At 46.4% G+C, this 19,898-nt stretch overlaps 1 protein-coding gene across 1 annotated transcript in view; it reads right to left on the bottom strand.

The window, feature by feature from the left end:
- Window positions 1-19,898, bottom strand: part of FRMPD3 (FERM and PDZ domain containing 3) — an 80,127-nt gene that overhangs the window by 19,059 nt on the left and 41,170 nt on the right. The window contains exons 7-12 of the mRNA XM_061135884.1: window positions 19,199-19,330; window positions 17,112-17,231; window positions 13,557-13,693; window positions 13,131-13,257; window positions 10,864-10,953; window positions 8,654-8,833 (exon numbers count right to left, since the gene is read on the bottom strand). Of these exons, the coding sequence (XP_060991867.1) occupies window positions 8,654-8,833; window positions 10,864-10,953; window positions 13,131-13,257; window positions 13,557-13,693; window positions 17,112-17,231; window positions 19,199-19,330 (786 nt within the window). The remainder of the gene's footprint in view (window positions 1-8,653; window positions 8,834-10,863; window positions 10,954-13,130; window positions 13,258-13,556; window positions 13,694-17,111; window positions 17,232-19,198; window positions 19,331-19,898) is intronic.

The raw sequence follows: 19,898 nt of genomic DNA, 5'->3' as shown, positions 1-19,898 counted from the left end.
TCTAGAAACAAGTGCTGGTGGGTCAGGTTTGCTTCATAGTTTGCCACCTAATCTATGAGTAAAGCTACTTTCCAACTAAATACAATAGTCTGTATTCACATTCACACCTCTCAGCTTGTTTCATTTGTCAACAGAGATCTCACAGTCCTTTGGAAATTCTTCTCTGGACTTCTGTTTCTGAGAGATGACACTGTGCTCTAGTTCTATAAGCTCTGACCACATGTATCTCTCTCTCTCTCTCTCTCTCTCTCTGGGTCTCTTCTTGTGTAACCTTCCTGGGACCTGATGTCTCAGGCTCAGTCCTTAGGCATCAACTTTCATTTTTGTGCTAGGGATCCCAAAGTCACTATTTCTAGTCCATTCCCCTCTTGAACCCTTTTCCTATCTCAGAGCTTGTACCGTGCTGGGTCTATATCACACAGTCTTCTGCTGGATCGAATCCTATCTTAAGTTGTTTAATAGTTATTGTTCACCCAATTATACTGCACGCCACAGTAAGGCATTTTGGATTCTGCCCCACATGCAGTGAGTTAGTGATGCTCCTATGGAACTCATTCAACACCATCAGGAATAAAACAAAAAGGAACCATCTGTACCCAGAAGAGCAATGACTCTATTCTCCAGTGATAAAGGGACCAGGGATGAGATACTACCTTTGAATCATTGTTTGGAAGGGGTGGAGGAGATGTTTGTACCTCCAGTTAATGCATGCTTCTCAATCACCACAGAATGGTCAACTTTGTGTACAACAAAGTAGAGACAGAGGGGAATGGGATGGGGTGGTGAGGCAGGGGGAGAATAAGATCCCCTTCCTTTCTGCCTCACCCCCTGCCACCAACAGCAGAAGGATACATAGAGCGGGTGTGGATAGCTGCTATTGCCATTACTACAAGGGCCCAAGACAAGCTAGGCTGGCCTCTGGAGCATTCACAGACATCATGGCCATTGCTTCATTGTGGACCCTCATAATCTTCCTCTAAGACCAAATCTTCTCAAGGTATATGTAAATGTGTCACAAGTGTGCTGAGATCCTGAGGCCCTCAGCCTCTGGCCAAAACTGCCTCATCTGTTTATTCCAGTGGGCCATACAAATTGTGATATTTTCATGACTAGGAAAAGGTGAGGATACACTAACCTGAGGACCTTTGATAGCCTCCTGATTGGCCTGCTTTTTTTTTTTTTTTTTGGCCATGCTGCACAGCATATGGGATCTCAGTTCCTGACCAGGAAGCAAACCCGTGCCCCTGGAGTGGAAGCACTGAGTCCTAACTACTGGACCACCAGGAAGTCCCGGCCTCTTTGCTTCTAGTCCCTACCCACTTCACTCCACTTCACCTCCATCTTGCTGCTTGAGCATCTGTCTAAAACACAACTCTCACTTAAAATCTTTAATATCTCATTACCTAAAATCTACTGCCTTCTAACGTCACACAAAGCCTCTCGTGACCCAACCTATGGCTCCAAGCACATCTCCCACTAACTCTGACTCCTCTCATCACTGTCCTTCACCATATGCTCCAGCAATACCACATCATTTACAGGGTGCTAGACAGGACTTGTGTCTTTACCTTCTCATACCCTAACCTATGCCATTCCCTCTGGCTGAAATGCTCCCATGCCCTGTCTACCTAGCAAGCCACTACACACTGGCTAAAATGGCTCAAGGACCACACGACCCCCTGAGAGATGCAGCCATTCATCTTAGCGCAGGGCCAACATAGGTCCTGCCCTCATGGAGCTTCTAATCCATCAGGAAATAAGACATAAATGAAGGGAACTTCCTCAGTGACTAGGACTCAGCACTTTCACTGTGGTGGTCTTGGTTCAATATCTGGTTGGGGAACTAAGATCCCACAAGCCTCTCAGTGCAGCCAAAAAATAAATGAAGTAATCATACAAAGTAATATGATTGTAAGGTGTGATAAGCACTATGAAGGGAAAGTGTGTGTGCATGCTAAGTCACTTCAGTCATGTCTGACTCTTTCTGACCCCATGGACTGTAGCCTGCCAGGCTCCTCTATGCATGGGATTCCCCAGGCAAGAATACTCGAGTGGGTTGCCATTCCCTTCCCCAGAGGATCTTCCTGAGCCAGGGATTGAACCCTTGTCTCTATGTATCCTGCCTTGGCAGGCAGGTTCTTTACAGCTAGTGCCACCCAATATGAAGGGAAAGTAGAGAGACCTATCAGAACATAGAATGTACTGGACTGGTGGGTGGGTGGGTGTGAATGTGTGCATGGGTGACTACTTTGGGTTCAGAAGCTGGAGAGAGCTTCTTTGAGGAAATGGCATTGACTGACAAATAGAATGAGAGATCACTGGACCAAAGCACAAGCTGACTGACTGATGGACAGACTGACGACAGACTAGCTGGCTGCAAGCAGTCTGACTCACTGACGTCGTGGCTGACGAGCTAGCTGCAGGACAGGCAGAATGCCTAACAGCCTGACATCTTGACCGGTTAGCTGGCTGGCTGGCCAATGGACAGATCAGAGGCTGAGTGCCTTAACTGGCTGATTGACTGAACTGTCTGCCTTCAATTTCCCCTCTTCTCTCCTACCCCCACTATGGCCCAATATCAGTAATAAAACAGTATGAAGGCAAAATCTTATGCCCAGAGACGGCCAAACGTAGCCTGAGTTGGCTCAGCAAAGCACATCAGCAGCCTCTCATCTGCATCCCCATACAACCCAATCGGCTCCAGCACAGGCCAAATGTAGCTCACGAAAGGAACACAGAGGCAGTTTTTGCCAGCAGGGGTAAAAAAAAAAATCAAATCAGAGGCAGGCAAGCAGAGAGATTGGATAGGTTTTCTTAGAAAGCTTCAAAAACAACATTTTATTTTAAATAGGATTTTAATGATCATGACGTCTAATGTAATGCTTGTCCTGACAGAAACCACTAGAGCAATAAGGCTCAAACGTGAGAAGAGGAGACACGCTGGGCCGCAAGAGTTCCTTTGGGACTTTTGTATGATGATTTCTTTCTCCCCCTTATGGGTTTCCGTGGTAATGGGGTATGGTAATGGCCCAGCGCCATCTCAGTCCCAGACTGCTGTCTCCTGGAGAAAGATATTTGCAGACTACCTCATGTTTGCCTCACTCAGAGCAAGTAAACTAAGTGAAAACTGTAACTAAATAGGCTCAGTGAAAAAGTGAAAGTGACGGTCACATCCAACTCTTTGCAACCCCATGGATGTAGACTACCAGGCTCCTCTGTCCATGGGATTCTCCAGGCAAGAATACTGGAGTGGGCTACCATTCCCTTCTCCAGGGAATCTTCCTGACCCAGGGATTGAACCCAGGTCTCCAACATTGCAGGTGGATTCTTCACTGTGTGAGCCACTGGGGAAGCCCTTAAATAGGCCCAGGCCATCTTCAAATGGAAAAGGAGAATGGAGTTGGAGGCATGGCCAGCCCTGAAAAGTACAGCAGGGATTCATCTGACATGCTCTAGCACCACCTTCCTGGGGTGCCCCGGGAGTTTGAAGGCACCCAGCACTTGGGGATGCCAGCTAGGGAGGGGACTTGCCTTGGGGGAGGCTCAGCTCACACTAGCATCCCTGAAAACAGGAAAAAATGGGAAATCAGAGGCCTGGAGGAGTAAGGATACAAGATGGTTGTCCTTGAGTCCCAAGGAACTGGTGCCTTTGCATTCCTGCCTCCACAGCACCAGGAAAGGCTAATTTTAATAATCAGCCAATTTGGGGGCAAGGCAGAATATCACTTTAAGGCAGTGGTTCTCAGGCCAGATGCACATTAGAATCACCTGGGAAGCTTTAAAAACTTATCTACTCCTGACCTCATCCCCAGAAATTCTGGTTTTTAAATGGTTTGAAAAGAAGGGCCTGTGCAGCCAGTGGTTTTTAAATCTCCATATGTGAATCAAATGTGCAGTCAGAGCTGACTGCCTTAAGTGAACAGTCTCAGTTATTAAGGCCCTTCCAGAATATTCCCAAATCAGAATAGCACATCTAGGGGAAAATGGCCAACTCTGGTTTCTAACTTCATGTTCCTTGTTCAGGAAGTTCAAAGAGTCTTTCCTCAGTGTACCTCATGCAGTGGTATGCTGGTAAATGTTTAACAACCAGTTCTCCGAAGTTCTGATTTGTAGCGTTTACTAACTTTCCTGGCATACATACTCCCACCATGGCTGCTTTCCAGTTATCAATATGACCTCACTGAATGCAGAGTTGGGAGAGATACATATTCCCAATCAGCTCTTATGTGCCTGTGTGAGTTGGGTCCAGCATGACACTGGCCCTACGGAGTCCAGGAAGTCACCCTCCAGTGCAGAGCTTCCCAGACTGTCTTCCCAAATCCTCCTCCTTGTGCACATATATGGGAGAGGCACTGCTCAGTAACCAGAGATACTGCTAATATAAAGTGCCTCCTGGAAGCTTCCTTAATCCCCCAGCCAGAATTAATTTTACCCTCCTCTATATCTCTGTATTCTAACATGGTCTTCCCATGTTAAGAATCTGGCAGCCAATGCAGGAGACTCAAGAGACACAGTTTCAGTCTCTGCATCGAGGAGGAAATGGGAACCCACCCCAGCATTCTTGCCTGGGAAATCCCATGGACAGAGGAGCCTGGTGGGCTATAGTCCATGGGGTCACAAAAAGTTGGATGTGACTGAGCATGCATGCATATACTCTAACATGATCTTGCTACCTCTTCTAAGGTACCTCCTTTGGTATGCATATAAGGGTGTACTTCTTTCTCTCCTACAAGACAGTAAGCTTCTTGAAGGCTAGGAGCTATGTTTTTTTTTTTTTTTTAATCTTTGTATCTCCCATGGGGTTTAGTGTCCTTCCAAGCAACAGTAAATTCATAGTAAATGATTGTCTAATGAAACCTGGATCATTTTGTCCCTCAGCCTTCCTCTTTTCCTCCGACCAGTATATCACCAATTCTGCCAGTTTACCTGAGAAAGGGACACTTCCCTGTCCACTTCATAGGGCACTGACTTGTAAATAGAGATGCTCATGTCAGACATCTCTGAACACAGATGTGTCAGATTTTATGTTAACAGAAGTTGGGTTGCAGATGGAACATTTATCAAAGAAATTACACTTTAACGGAGTGAATGAGAGCTTCCTATTTGAAGGAATCTTAGTTTCCTGTTGCTTCTGTAACAAATTAAACTTATGATTTAAACAGTACACATGTATTCTCTTATAGTGCTGGATATCAGAAGTTTGACACAAGTCTCAAGGGTAGGCAGGCCTGCATCCCTTGTAGAGGCTTTAGGGGAGAACGGGTTTCCTTGCCTTTTCTGGCTTCTAGAGGCTGTCCACTTTCCTTGGTTCATGACCCCTTCTTCCATCTTCAAGGCCAACAAGGTTGGGCTGATTCCTTCTCACATCACATCACTCTGACCTTCTCTTCTGTCTCCTTCTGCCACTTACAAGGACCCTTATGTTGACACTGGGCCCACCTGGATAATCCAGGTTCATCTATTTATTTTAAAGTCAGCTGACTAGCATCTTAATTCCATCTACAACCACAATTCCCCTTGCCATATAACATAGTGTATTCACAGGATCTTGCACTTAGGGCATGGGAATTTTAGGGGAAGGGTATGCTTCTGCTTACCACACATGATAACCCTTTTGACAAAATAGAAACATTTTAATGTAAATTAGAATTCTCCTGTGGTTTCTCATATGCATTTTATCAGTGCCTTTAAGTAGAGCCAATCTGATCTATCTACCACTTGATGGCTGTATCATCTACCTAATGATTTGCTGCTTCTCACTCAGCAAAGCATAACCTTCTCATACCCCGCTCCATGCACCAAGATGTCCTGTTTACCCTGCGATGTAGGGTCTCACCACTTCACCCAGCCACAGTGTGGACTGTCTGTGAGCCGTCTGCACAGCACCATGGTTCAGTGCATTCAGGATACAGGCAGCAGGCAGCAAGGGTTGGGTATAAGACCTCTGCATTGTGTGTGTAAGAGAAATGTGTATAGGGATATGCAAGCAAACTTACTGATTCTATGTTTCACCCTCACTCTTGTCCATTATCACAGCTATTCCTCCAGTTCAGACCCTGCCCTGGTCACTTCACCCTTGTACTTGCACTACTTTCCCCCCTCTGCCTCCCTGGCTTGACACTAGCCTTGCAAACGTCTATCTGGTACACTGGTCCCGGTCAGCTTTTGGCTTGTCATTCCTCTCTTCAAGGGCCTACAGTGGATTCCTAGTATTCTAACATGTTGAATCTCAATTCCTTGGACTGGCCTTTGAAACTTTTCACCAGCTCGTTCTGCCCACCCCCAATCTCTCTCCAATCTCTTCTCATTATTCTCCTCTCCAGCCAAGCAACTATGCTTAACGACCCACACATATGGCTTACTTATTTCCGTGCTTGCTCTCTGTCTGTGAACACATCCCACTTCTCCTTGCTAATCCATGCCTATCACTTCAAGATCCAGCTTCAAACACTCTCCTGTGGGAAGCAAGTTCTGGTTAACCCCTTCCTCTTCTTTTGTTCCAGGTTCCACACCACACTTAACCACAAAATTGACTTCATATGAACTTTTCCTCAATGCTGTTTTGCATTGGCAAAAATAACAGGTTGTATTTGTTGAGTACTTACTCTGTGTCAGACAGTGTCCTAAGACATTTTACCTCATTTTCTCATTTAATCCTGAATGACGACCTTTGGAGACAGGCACTCCATTTTGCAGTTGAGGAAATCAGTGTTTAGAGAGATTAAGACACTTTCTCAAGGCCACACAGCTAGGAAGTGGCAGAGCTGAGATTTGAACCTGGTCCGTCTGATTCCAGAGGTCCATACATGTTCTGATGTGGTATGATTAAGGCAAGTCATGTGCCCTTGTGAGTCTCCCCAGTAAGAGCGTGACCCCTCCTGGGCAGCATTCATGCCCACAACTGTGGCCAGATCACTCCTAGAAATGAGAGGAGGGTTCCTCACTCAGGCAACACCCAGCAACTCTGCTGGGGCTGGTTCCTCCCAGAACCACGGATGCAGAAGTCAGTGGTTCTCAAACTTGGCTATACTACAGAATCACCAGGGAACTGAAAAAGAAAGAAATCCTGATGCTCAGGCTACAGCCTGACCAATTAAATTGCAAACTCTGGGAACAGGGTCTAGTCATCTACATTAAAAAAAAAAAAAACTCTCAAGGAAATTCTGTTGTGTGGCCAATGTTGAGAATCACTCGCTGAACAGACGAGACTCAGTTGGAAACCTGTTTCTCAGTTTTAAACCCTTTTAATTTCTCAGGAAGCCATATCTTCCCTGTATGACCTGTCTGTTTGGCTTTTCACCCAACAACATCTGAGGAGGGCAGCAATCATTGGTTGAGGAAGTGGCCACAAGCCAATTAAATACCGGCTCTGGGAAGGTTCCTAAACCAATGGAAAGCCTGTGAATCACAGGTGGAAAAAAATTAACATATTAAAGCTTCCTGGGTTTCACAAAGACAAAAATAAATAATTTGCTCTTTTAGAAACAGCAAACATTCCACCTCTTAATCGGCTAACAATATCTCCCCCTGGGAAATCCTTTAAAATTAAGAAAGGAAACTTGCACCTCCTCTAACAGATTCTGCCAGCTGGCAGGCAGGCCTGCCCCCCATCCACACTGGGTCACTGTGTGTTCAAACAGGAGAGCCATAGAGGGGGCGGCTGATCACGGCTGCCAGATTCTGTACAGGAGACAGCTGCTTGCCAGTCTGAAGGAGCTGATCTATGGGAAAGGTTGTAAGATTCTAGAAGAACTTGACTCTGGAAGGTGAAGTGGGGATGAGGCTCTGCCTGCTCCCTGTCCCCCCAGGACCCCTTGGTTCTGTCCACACACTCAGACATTCCCCTCCTACACGAATCCAAGTGTGTGCGCCTATGGCACCCAACTGGTGTGCATACATCCCTTCAGCCTCAGGGGAAGCCAGGGGGGGCCTAGGGAGGCCAGAGTCCCCAGGGCTGGTCCATTTACCCCAATGCCCCACATGAATATCATGTCCTATGTGTGCTATGACATGAGGATTGGCAAGAGATGGCCTGGGGGTAGTTCCAAGTTCCCCAATCTCTGTGCCCATTGCTAAAAACCTCTCACGGGTAGATCAGACACTTTCTAGCCTTCCCTAGCAGGGCTGACCTTAATAGGGGGTCAAGTGCCTCCCTGGTGGATCAGTGGTAAAGAACCTGCCTGCCACTGCAGGAGACTCCGGTTGAATCTCTGGTCTGGGAAGATCCCACAACTGCTGAGCCTGTACTCGAGTCCAGAAGCTGCAACTACTGTGCCCTAGAGCCCATGTTCCACAATGAGAGGCAATGAGAAGCCTGTGCACCAAAATGAAGAGTAGCCCCCACTCATTGCAACTAGAGAAAAGCCCATGCAGAAAAGCCCGTGTAGCAATGAAGATCCAGTACAGCCCATAAATAAATAAATCAAAAAAATTCTTTTTAAATTGCAAAGGTGATTAAAAAAAAATGAGGTCAAGATAGCATGTCCCAGAGGGTTGAAAAGAGGAAGAAAGATAAGCCCCCAAAGGCCCAGGATCTGAATCACTTCAGAATTACTGACCCTTACCTCATGGGCTGAAACTGTTTGTCAAGTTTACTTCTTCCTCTCTTCCCCAGGCCTGTTCCTGGGAAGGAACCCCTTGAAGCCGGGCTTACCTTGGCATCCATGATGCTGGTCTCCACCCGGGCCACGCCCTGGTTCTCCCGGAACAGCTGGATCTTGCTGATCTTGCTGAACTCGGACAGCACAGTGGTGAGGTTGGTTTTGAGGTCAATAACATGGCTGATGCCGTGACGGGGTCCCACCAGGAGGGTGGTGGCTGACTGCTTCTCATCCTGGGGCCCCAGTGTGGTGCACAGCATTCACAGAAAGAAGGGCAGAGGAAGTGGGGCAGAGGAGGTGGAAGGCAGAAAGAGAAAACAGACATTGGACTGGTTCTTCTGGGAGATCTGGAAATATCTGGAGCTCAGGGTCAGGGCAAGAAGACAACCTCGAGGAGAAAATGGCCTGGGATGCCCCTGTTCCCAGGACAGGGCCCTGGATCATCGGTCTAAATGGACACATTAGCTTCAGTAGCAGGGAAAGTGAAGTGGGCAGCAACAGGGCTAGTTCTAGCAAAATCATCAAATAGTTGAGGTCTGTTTTGGTGCCTTTGAAGTACCCTTATCCTACTAAACCCCGGAGATTTTTCCATTGGTTGCCTTGGGCCACTCAAGGCTCCCTTGGTGCTCTGTCTGAACAGGTGGCATCCTGTGTTTGGTCTTTACCCTCCCCCACCAACAGCTTGCACTTCTCACCTGGTGCTAAAAGCTAAACTGACAAAGTAAGCTGGAGGGGGAGCTCCCTCCCTAAGAAGCCATTTGCCCTCTATAATAGGCACTATGGGCTTCCCCAGTTGACTCAACAGTAAAGAATCCACCTGCAATGCAGGAGATATGGGTTCAATCCCTGGGTCAGGAAGATCCCCTGGAGAAGGGAATGGCTACCCACTCCAGTATTCTTGCCTGGGAAATCCCATGGACAGAGGAGACTGGTGGGCTACAGTCTATTGGGTAGCAAAGAGTTGGACACAACTAAGTGCACACGCATGTAATAGGGACCATGGTAGTCTTATCCCAGAGGAATGATCTATAAGAATTTCAGCAGTGGACTTCCCAGGATCCTCAAATCCCAGTACATAAATGGTCACCTCTCTGCCTGATGGACTGGATTCCCTTAAGTGGTCCTGACAGGCTCCTTGGTGCCATCAAGCCTGAGCCCTCTGCCGGCCCATTCCCTGGCATTAGCATCACCCTAAGGAACCTCTTCCATCTGTTCTAGACACTTTGATAAGTGGCTTTCTATCAGTGTGCCCCACGAGCATGACAGTGTGTTCCCCAGAGCATGACAAACACCTGGATCCAGTAAGCAAATGATTTGAATTCCCTTTCACAGAAGCACACTAGGGTAAACTAGCCTGGGGCACAGTCTTAGGGGGACCACTTATGACCCACCTCAGAGGAGCACTGCTGTAGTGAAGGCCCTGGGTGGGGGCTGGTGCAAGGGGCATCCAGGCTGGGTGATTGATGGAATATGGGTAAGAACAATGAAATAGGGCAGGGGTTGGCAAATTCTGGCCCACAGGCCAAATCCAGTCCTCTGCCAGTTTTTGTCCAACCCACGAACTGAGAATGGTTTTGTACATTCTTAAATGGTTGGAAACAATTCCAAAGAACCATATTTTGTGACACATAAAAATCACATGAAATTCACGTTTCAGTGTCCGTAAACAAAGAGATATTGGAACAGAGCCAGGCCCATTTGTTTATGCATTGTTGATGGCCACTCTTGTGCTACAGTGGCAGGGCTGAGTGGTTGCGACAGGGACCCTTGCGGCCTGCCTGCCAAGCCTATGCAATTCACTTATCTGGCCCTTTACAAAAAATGTTTGCTGACCCCTGAAATTGAGAAAAGGAGGCACAAAAGAGCCTGGAGGGATGCTGAAAACAAACATTGTCTCCTACTTTACATTTTATTTTTTGGCTGCACCACATGGCCTGTGGGATCTGAGTTCCCCAACTAGGGATCGAACCCAGGGCCTTGGCAGCAACAGCACCATGTTCTAACCACTGGACTGCCAGGGAATTGCCAAAAGTTTTTACATTTTACTTTATTTATTTTTTGCCTCCTACTTTAACCATTTTACCAGAGGTGTGACCAGAATACCACAGGACCCAATAGGGAGAAGGAGGAAGGGGAGGGAAGTCCTTTAGAAATATTCACTGACAGGCAATGCCACCCAAAAGATCTAATGCAGTCCGTCTATCCCCCAACCCAAGGACAAGTGCCCCTAAAGAGCTCCCACCCCCTCACTGCCCTCACTTACCAGGCCCACAGTGTTGAACAAAACACCTGTGAACGTTGGAAGTTCATTCAGAATTCGAAGATACTGGAGTTTGGCCTGAATTGCAGAGCCCTGTGGAAACAACCCACCCAGAAGTATGAGAAACTTGAGGTGCAGAGGAAAAGCAAACCCATGTTTTTAGGAAGGAGGGTCAACCGTTTTGGATAGGCACTAATCAGACCAGCCAGCAAGCCCCACTGTGGGACCTTCGGGAAAAATCACAGGAAGGTTCCAGTTTGGACAGCTCTTGCCAGACTTTAGCATCCCACCCCACTTCCTAAACCCTCCTGCTACCTCCAGGTCCTCATTCCTGAAGAATTCAGCTTACTCATTTTGTTCCTGAGTTAATCTCAATGCCTTTCCCCAACTTCAACACCCCATGACATCTATACCTCTCTCCTGAGATCTCTAATGACCACTAGGTGCTGGCCATCCCCAACTTGATACCTTTATCCTGAGCACTCCTAAGTCCCCACCCTGCTCTTCCTCTGGCAGAAAATTTCCAACAGTGGTCCAGGCATTCCCTGGGCATTCAGGCCAGAAACCTGTGAGTCACACTGGACTCTTCCCTCAGCCTCTCACGTCACCAGATCATCTTGATTCTACCTCTTAACTCCCTCTCCACCCTACCATCCCTCTTCTCTAGCTCCATGGTCATTGCCTCAAGGTCTGCTATTTGCATCTGGCAGCCAGGTTACCTTCAGTACCAACACTCATTTCCCTTCATATCTTCAGTGAGAGGGAGCAGCCTAAAACTTAAATCACATCAGCTGCCCGATTAAACCCTTTTGATGGCTCTATGCTGCCTACAGGATGAAGGATAATCCCTTTCCACACCACATGAGGACCTCCATGAACAGGTTTCTGCCAACCTCTCTGGCCTCTTCTCTTGCCTGCACCCTATCCAGGCAGGTTTCTTGAACCCTCTCTACTGGTTTATGCCAGATTTCTCTGCCTGGGGATGTTCCTCCCTGCAACTCGTCTAGACAAACTCCTATCTGTCCTTTAAGACCCATCTCTGGCATTGGATGGCATCATGAACTCAATGCACATGAATTTGAGCCAACTCTAGGAGACAGGGAAGGACAGGGAGGCCTGGCATGCTGCAGTCCATGGGGCCGCAGAGTTGGACCCGACTGAGAGACTGAACAACTGGCATCAAATGCACCAATTCCTGGCCTTTTCCATTTCCTTCAGGCTGGGCTGGCTGTTCCTCCTCTAAGCTTCCGGGGAACCTGCATGGGTTGGGTTGCACTGTGTTGTGACTGCCTCTGGTTTTCCCACCAGCCTATGCTTGACTCAGGGCAGAGACTGGGCTTTCTTCATTTTTATGTCTCCAGCCCAAGTGCTGGGCGGGGGTGCGAGGTGGGGGGTGGGGCGGTGGCACTCAAAAATAATGTTTGCTGAGGAGATGGTTGGGAGCCCTGAAACTCTCCACTGGGAAGAAAACAATCTGATTAAATATGCACAGCAAGGTAGGAATGGCTTAATCTCCGGGGAAATTTGCATCTTAAAAGAGAAGCTAGTTGGGAATGCAGGGACTCTGGAATGGGTGTGATATAAGAGGGCAACTATGTCTTGTGTCTCCATCTGCATGTAGATTCTGGGGCCTCTCACCACCGCCTCCTAGGAGGCCAGCGGACTGAGCCTTACCAGTCAGAGAAGGGCCTGCAGGGCTGGGGAGGCAGGGAGTGGGAGTCCCTCAGAGGGCACCCCAGAAAGGGAAGGAAAGTGACCTGAGCCCTCAAAGTGACCTGGAGTGACCAGCAGTGATCTGGAGTCCTGTTATCCAGGTCAGACCTTGTCCCATGGGGCTGGGCTTTTATCTCCCAGAATTCCCTGTACCAGGGACTGATGAACTAGAAAGCTAATGGAGGACAGAGTAGTCATTTCCATGGGAAATGTGTCTCCCCAGGGTTCGGGGCTTGTTCACACGACAGGTGCTTCATCAGCAATGACTAAATCGGTGAAACAACCCAAGAATTTTTTCTGCCTGTATCTTGGTCCCTTTGCTTTGAGGACCCTGGGCTCTCCCAGGGACTTGCCACTGAGCTGTCTCTGGGGGAGGCTCAGGCTGGGGGAGAAATCCTCTCCACAATCATCCTCCATATCTGGTCAAGCTGGATGCGTATCCAGGTCAAAAACAGTGGGGAGAGTCCCCAGAAGACCAGACTTGCTGGGAAACCATGCAGGAGTCCCCCAGTGCCACTAGTGCCCCAGCAGGGGGCCCCGGGGCCGACTCTGGATACCTTGGTGCCACTGGAAGGATGTGTTTGATGTGCCTTCAGCTGCTGAGAGAGAGATTTCCGGAGGGTTTTCTCTTTGATGCCCTGTAGGAGGGAGGGGGGAAGAAAGGGTTCCAGGCCCCACTCCTTCCTAAAAGCAGAAGAAAAGTAGGAAATTAGAGAGACAAAGTGAGACAGGAAAGGAAGATGGCAAGACAGAAATGGACTGAAATCGGAGACAGAGGTGGAGGAATGGAGACTAGGGGAGGCAGGAGGCAGGCAAGTAGAAGTTAGAGCTCAAGGGCATCTTGGTCTAGAGGGTGTGAGGAAGTCGAGTTCTCACTCCCATCCCAGACCCATGGTCCTCAAAAGCATAGCACAGCTCAACCACTGTACCTTCTCCCTGCACAACTATGTGCCCCCCTCCTGAAGGGCCCTGGCACAACTCACTCCACATTCTTGAGCGAGATCTTCTGACTAGGTCGAGTAGCTGAGACAGTGATATAGATGTGGAGGGCAGCAAGGCCCAAAAGCATCTCTGGCTTGGGGTCCATTCCAAAGCGTTCTCGGATGACATCATTCCGACTCTGCAAGAGAGGGCAGTCCAAACCCATCAGTTAGAGATCTTCCGGCCACTGCACCACCGACTCCCTGACATCCCAGAAGAGAATCCTGGTGTCAGTAAGCATCCCAGACCAAAGGGAAGAGGAAGGTTCTGTCCTTGGGGAAGAGACACTATTTGCTTCATTCAGCAGATAGTTGACTAACCCCTTCTCAGTGCCAGGTGCACACAATGGCAAGGCACAAACAGGTAGAATGTCTAGGGCACTACAGAAGTGAGACATGGCACTACTCCCCTTCTTTCCAAGAGACCTTTTCTGCCTTTTCTCTGGGTCCTATACTTACCACTGCTCACCCGCAGCCATCTGAGGCTCCTCTACCAGCTCAGATAAGAACAAAATAAGAGAGACACTGGGAGGGATTCTCTATAGGGCTCTGGCCCAGAAGCCCACAGTGGGAGATGGATGGCAGGCATGGGGCAGATATTCTTTTCCTTGGTGTCTGAAGATCAAAAGCAATAATGAGTCAGTCTTCCCTATGCTATCCTAAAAAGGATCTCCTGGAATTAATGGTCAAAGGTAAGACAACCCGCAGACCTTGAAGGTCAGAATCCCAGCTATCAAGGATCAGCCTAGGTTAGACCAGTTGCCCATTGTGTTGAGGTGGAACTAGAATAAGCTAAGAGACTAGAGAGGCATGGTGGTATCACTATAGCAGAGGAGAGAGTGTAAAAGGAATGCTTCATCAATGATCATCTATGTAGAAAATCCAACAGAATCAACAAAAAAATCTACTAGAACTAATAAGTTAACAAGGTTGCAGGATATAATCAATATTTCAGTATCAACATAATCAGTATACAAAACCAACCATATTTCTACATGTTTGCAACCATCAGAAACTAAAATTGAAAATCAAAACCATTTCTAATAGCATCAAAAACATGAAATTATTAAGGACAATCTGTCAAAACATGTGAAAGACCTACACACTGAAAAGTACAAAACACTGTTGAGAAAAATTAGAGAAGACCATAAGAAATACAGAAATACACTGTCCTCATGGGTTGGAAGATTCAAACCAATATATAGATTCAACACAATCTCAATCAGAAGCACAGCAGGTTTGGGATAGAAACTAACAAGCTAATTCTAAAATTTACACACAAATGCAAAGGTCCTAGAATGGCCAAAACAGTTTTGAAAAAGAACAAATTTGGAGGACAAACACTACCTGATTTTAAGACTTGTTAAAACGCTTTAGTAATCAATAAAAAAATATTAATCAATAAAAAGCCTCAGTAATCAAAAGAGTGTGATGGTAGCATAAACATCAACAAACAAATCAACAGAATAGAATAGAGACTGCAGAAATGACCCACACATATACAGACAACTGATTTTTCACATAGGCACAAAGGCAACTAATGGGAAGAAAGGATGCTCTTTTTAATAAATTGTCTGGAACAATAGGATATCCAAAAGAAGAAAAAAAAGAACTTTGATTAATACTTTGTACCACATACTAAAGTTAACTCAAAATGGATTAAAGACCTAAATGTAGAGCCTAAAATGATAATGCTTTTAGAAAAAAAATAATAGCAAAATCTTTGTGACCTTGGGCTTGCAAAGAATTGTTAAATATGACACCATAAGCACAATCCATAAAAAAAAAAAAAACAAAAAAATTGACAAATTGGACTTCATCAAATTTCAAACCTCTGCTCTGTGAAAGACACTGTTTAGAGACTGGGATGAAATAATTGCAAATAAAACATCCAATAAACAACTTGTATCTAGAATACACAAATAACTCTCACAACTCCATAATAAGTAAACAAACAACCCCAACTTAAAAAGTGGGCAAAAGATTTGAATAGATACTTCACCAAAAAAGATGCATGATGACAAAGAGGCACATGAAAAGGTGCTCAACATCATTAGTCATTAGAGAAATGCAAATGAAAACCAGAATGAGATACTTCTATACCCTATTAGAATGATGGAAATTTAAAATTACTGCCAAGTGCTGATGAGGGTGTAGAGACACTGGGACTCTAGCACATGGCTGGTGTGAATGTAAAATGGCATGGCCGCCTTGGAAAACAGTATTGGAATTTCTTCAAGAAATTAAGGAAAGACAGATCTACCATATGATCAAGGCATTCCATTCTTAGGTATTTACCCAAGAGAAAAGAAAGCATATATCACACAAAGACTTGTACATGAATGTTCATAGAACTTCTATTTGTAGTAGCCAAAACAAGACAACCCAAATATCCATCAGCAGGTGGACTGGTAAACAAATTTTTGCACATCCATACCATAGAATAGTACTCAACAATAAAAATGAATGAATTACTGATATACACAACAACATGAGTGGGCCTCAAAATCATGCTGAGTGAAAGAAGCAAGATCAAAATAAGTGTTTATACTGTATGATTTCATTCCTATAAAACTCTGGAAAATGAAAACTAATCTACAGTGACAGAAAGCAGGTCAGTGGCTGCCTGGGGATGGGGGTACAAATTACAAACGAGCCTTAGGAGACTTTTGGGGGTGTTGGATGTGTTTAATATCTTGATTGTGGTGATGGCCTCATGGATATAAACATATGTCAAAACTTATCAAATTGTCATTTTAAATATATGTAGTTTGCTATGTGTCAATTAGACCTCACTAAAGCTATCTTCAGTATAAAAAGGGAATATAGCTGAACGCATTATCATAAAGGGGAAAGGCAGGGTGGACAAGGTCTTGTCACCAAATTCCAAAATATCTGAACCAAACATCCATCTCTGCATCCAGCAAACATTCACTCATCTTTCAAGGCTAAGAGCATGCATCTATCCCTTCCACTGTGAAGCCTTCACTATGCCCCACCCAAGAAGAGTTGGCAAATTGCTTTCTGAGTACCCCTATTGACATTGTACCCTGCCATCCTCATAGTGCCTGTCACACTGTCTTGTATTTATTTGTGCATATATCTGTCTGAGCTCTAGCAATCTGCGACAGTTCTTTGATCACCTTGATTGCCAGCACCTAGCACAGGGCCTGGCCCAGAGTAAGTGCTTGGCAAATGTTTCTGGATGAACTGAATTGGGAACTGTCTCCTTACTGGAGCTTAGAACTGAGGAGTGGGACCTCCTGGTACCCAAATGCACTTGTTAAACCAGGATATCCTGTGAAGATGCCAGAGTTACCAGGGTTGCTTCCTCCTGAAAGTTGATGGGATCTGTCTAGACAAACAGACTGACACCCCAGACAGCCCAAGTTGCCAGGCCAACCAACTTGACCATGCCCTACCATAGCAGCCAAAAAGGAAAGAGCTACCTGAAGGTTGGAAAAATTTACATAATGACTTCATTGTGACAGCAGAGCAGCCTGCATGCTTGTTTGTCCATTGGTCTGTTTGTCTGTGTATCCCCAAACCAGATTCTACCTGGATGTATAGGTACTCGAAAGCAGCAGGATCCCGACGCAGCAGCTCCACGGGATCTTTGGGGAAGAAGCTTATCCGGAAGAGGCATTTCATCCCATGATAGTGTGTCCGCTGCACTACCTGAATCCCGGAAGAGAGAGGTGGGAGGAAAAGAGATCGGGAATCAATAGCTGGGGTGGCAGGAGCCTGCTCAGGGCCCCTCGGGCAGAGCTAGGTGCTATTTCCTACTCTGTCTTCTGCCTGGCTGATTCCAATTACCCTTGGGGAAAGTGATGAGGAGCCGAGTCTTTTCTGCCCTTCTGACCCAAAGTGATTAGAATTTTTCAAACCACTGATCCACGACTTGGTCTTTATCAACAACCCAAGGCCCAGGACACAAGGTAGGAAGAAAGGGCTCCCGGCAACTTCTCTGACTCTTCTTGCTGTGGGGCCTTTGCCTTGCAGAGGGGCTCAGCCTCTGGCAGAGGAAGTTGCTCATGAGCAACCAAATCAAAGACTTAAAATCCTATTTGGAGGTGTAGCTGAAACAAGCTGGCAATATACCAGTAACTGCTGAAGCTGGGATGGGTAATGAGGGTTCATTATCCAATTCCTTCTACTTTGGTGTATGTTTGAGATTTTTTTTTTTTGGTAATAAAAATGCCTAAAAATCCCATTTGGAACAAGAGACCAATTGGATCCATAAGCTCCCCTGATGGGCAGGGAGGTGATTAGGCCTCCATCCAGGCAGGACATCCACCTTTTTTCCTTCAGAGGTGGGAACCTGAGTCTCTGGACTGCATTTGGCTGAGAACTACCCTTGAAGAATTCTTCTCTCTTATATCTTTTCATTTTGGTGTGTCTAAATTCAGCTTTTGCTTTGCTTCCTTTATACATTTCTTTCTGGCCATCCCTCTCCAACTCCTTCTCTCCCTCTCTGGGAATATTCTTTTTTTAAAGCAAATGAGAAATTCTTTCTTTCTTTGGCCATGCCATGTGGCATGTGGGATCTTAGTTCCCTGATCAAGGATCAAACCTGTGTCCCCTGCATTGGGAGAACAGACTCTTAACCACTGGACTGCCAGGGAAGTCTGCACTCCCTGGGAATACTGATTGGCCCTGGTTGCCTGTCTTCCTCTTCTTGGTGAATCGCCATTAGTGAAATGCTATCTAGCAATCCTGGATTTCACTGGCTTTTTTCCATAGGCTGGGAAGATAAGACACTTTCCCCTACTCCACTTTGGAACTTGACATGGGTGTCACATGGGTGACATGGATGACTGTCCATTCTTGGCTTCACTCAGCCCATCCCCAGTCCCCATGTGTTAGCCTCGGGGGTTTCACTAGACTCCACTAGCTGACCCTTCCATATTACAGCCCTAATTTGAAGGTTGAGTGTCCTCTCGAAGGCAGAAAAGTCTAGCAGGCAGGGACTCCATGAGATGGTGGAGTTGACACTGCTCTTCAACTCAGCCTTCCACACAATGAATTGCCACTCCACGCCTTCCCTACTAGTGACCACCAAGACTAACAACCCTCATGCCTTTTTTAGGTTACAAGAGACATTTTACAGAATTTATTTATTTATTTATTTAGGCTGAGCTGAGTGGCTTGTGGGATCTTAGTTCCCCAAGCAGGGATTGAACCTGGGCCCTCAGCAGTGAAAACATAGGGAGTCCTAACCACTGGACCACCAGGGAATTCCCAAGAGACATTTTCTTTAAAATTTTTTTTGGATATGGACCATTTTTAAAGTCTCTATTGAATTTGTTACAATATTGCTTCTGTTATGTTGTTTTTAATTTTTTTTTTTTTTTTTTTTTTGGCCATGAGGCATGTGGCATCTTAGCTCCCTGACCAGGGATCAAACCCACACCCCCTATATTGGAAGGTGAAGTCTTAACCACCAGACTTCCAGGAAAGTCCCCCAAGGGACATTTTTAAAGGCCTCTGTGGGTGGTTGGGACAGACCTTGATTGAGAACTGGGACTTCTAGGAGCTAGCTGAGTAAGTCATGATGAATTTTCCAGTAAGAGATTGCCTGGTGGCCTCTTGTCTACTAGAGGCTACTTGTAAAGCTATGAAGCTGTGACAGAGGAATTACTTACATAAGCCAGGGGCTGCTTGTCTTGGAGAAGCAGGAACTTGTGGTTCTGTTCTGGTCCAGCATACTCAAGGACAAGAGCAAAGTGCTCAATGTACCTCAGGGAAAGCCGGTCCTGTAATGTCACCATCACATCCTGTGAAGACAAAAGAGCCTTGAGAGAGAGATCCCTTCCAGCTCTAAGATACTTTCTGCACCCAACATGGCAGAAGGGGACTGAACATCAAGAGAGTCCTGGAAAGAAGGCTGAGGGTGGGAAAGTGGGCCAGACAGAGCCACTGGCCTTCAGGGTGGTCCAGGCACAGGGCTCCAGGATGAGGAGAGTGACCTAGGAGTGTTGTTCAGAGGCGTGGGCCCTGGAGAACACAGAAGGGGTGAAGGGAGTCTTTCTGAACTTGGCTGGTCCATGCAGATGGCAAAAGAAGGTCATGGCCCTTCCTCCCCCTCCCCCCTCTCCATTCAACCAATGATCTCCTGAGCCTGTCCTTAGTGCCAGGTGTGGTGTGGGTTCTTCCCTCAGCTTCTCATGTAAATGAGGATGTTCCCTCTGGTTTGTCCAGCAACTCTTTACTTAGGAATCAACAAAAGCCAAGGCCACAATTACATGATTTCAAAGGTACATGATTTCTGGATTCATCATCTAAATTAGAATGACTTGCAGTTACTGGCAAAATATTCATCTTTGTCACTGGCTTTTAGAGATG

Source organism: Dama dama, chromosome X (assembly GCF_033118175.1).
Source record: "Dama dama isolate Ldn47 chromosome X, ASM3311817v1, whole genome shotgun sequence".
NCBI classification, from domain to species: domain Eukaryota; kingdom Metazoa; phylum Chordata; class Mammalia; order Artiodactyla; family Cervidae; genus Dama; species Dama dama.
This window is presented reverse-complemented; position numbering and strand designations above follow the sequence as displayed.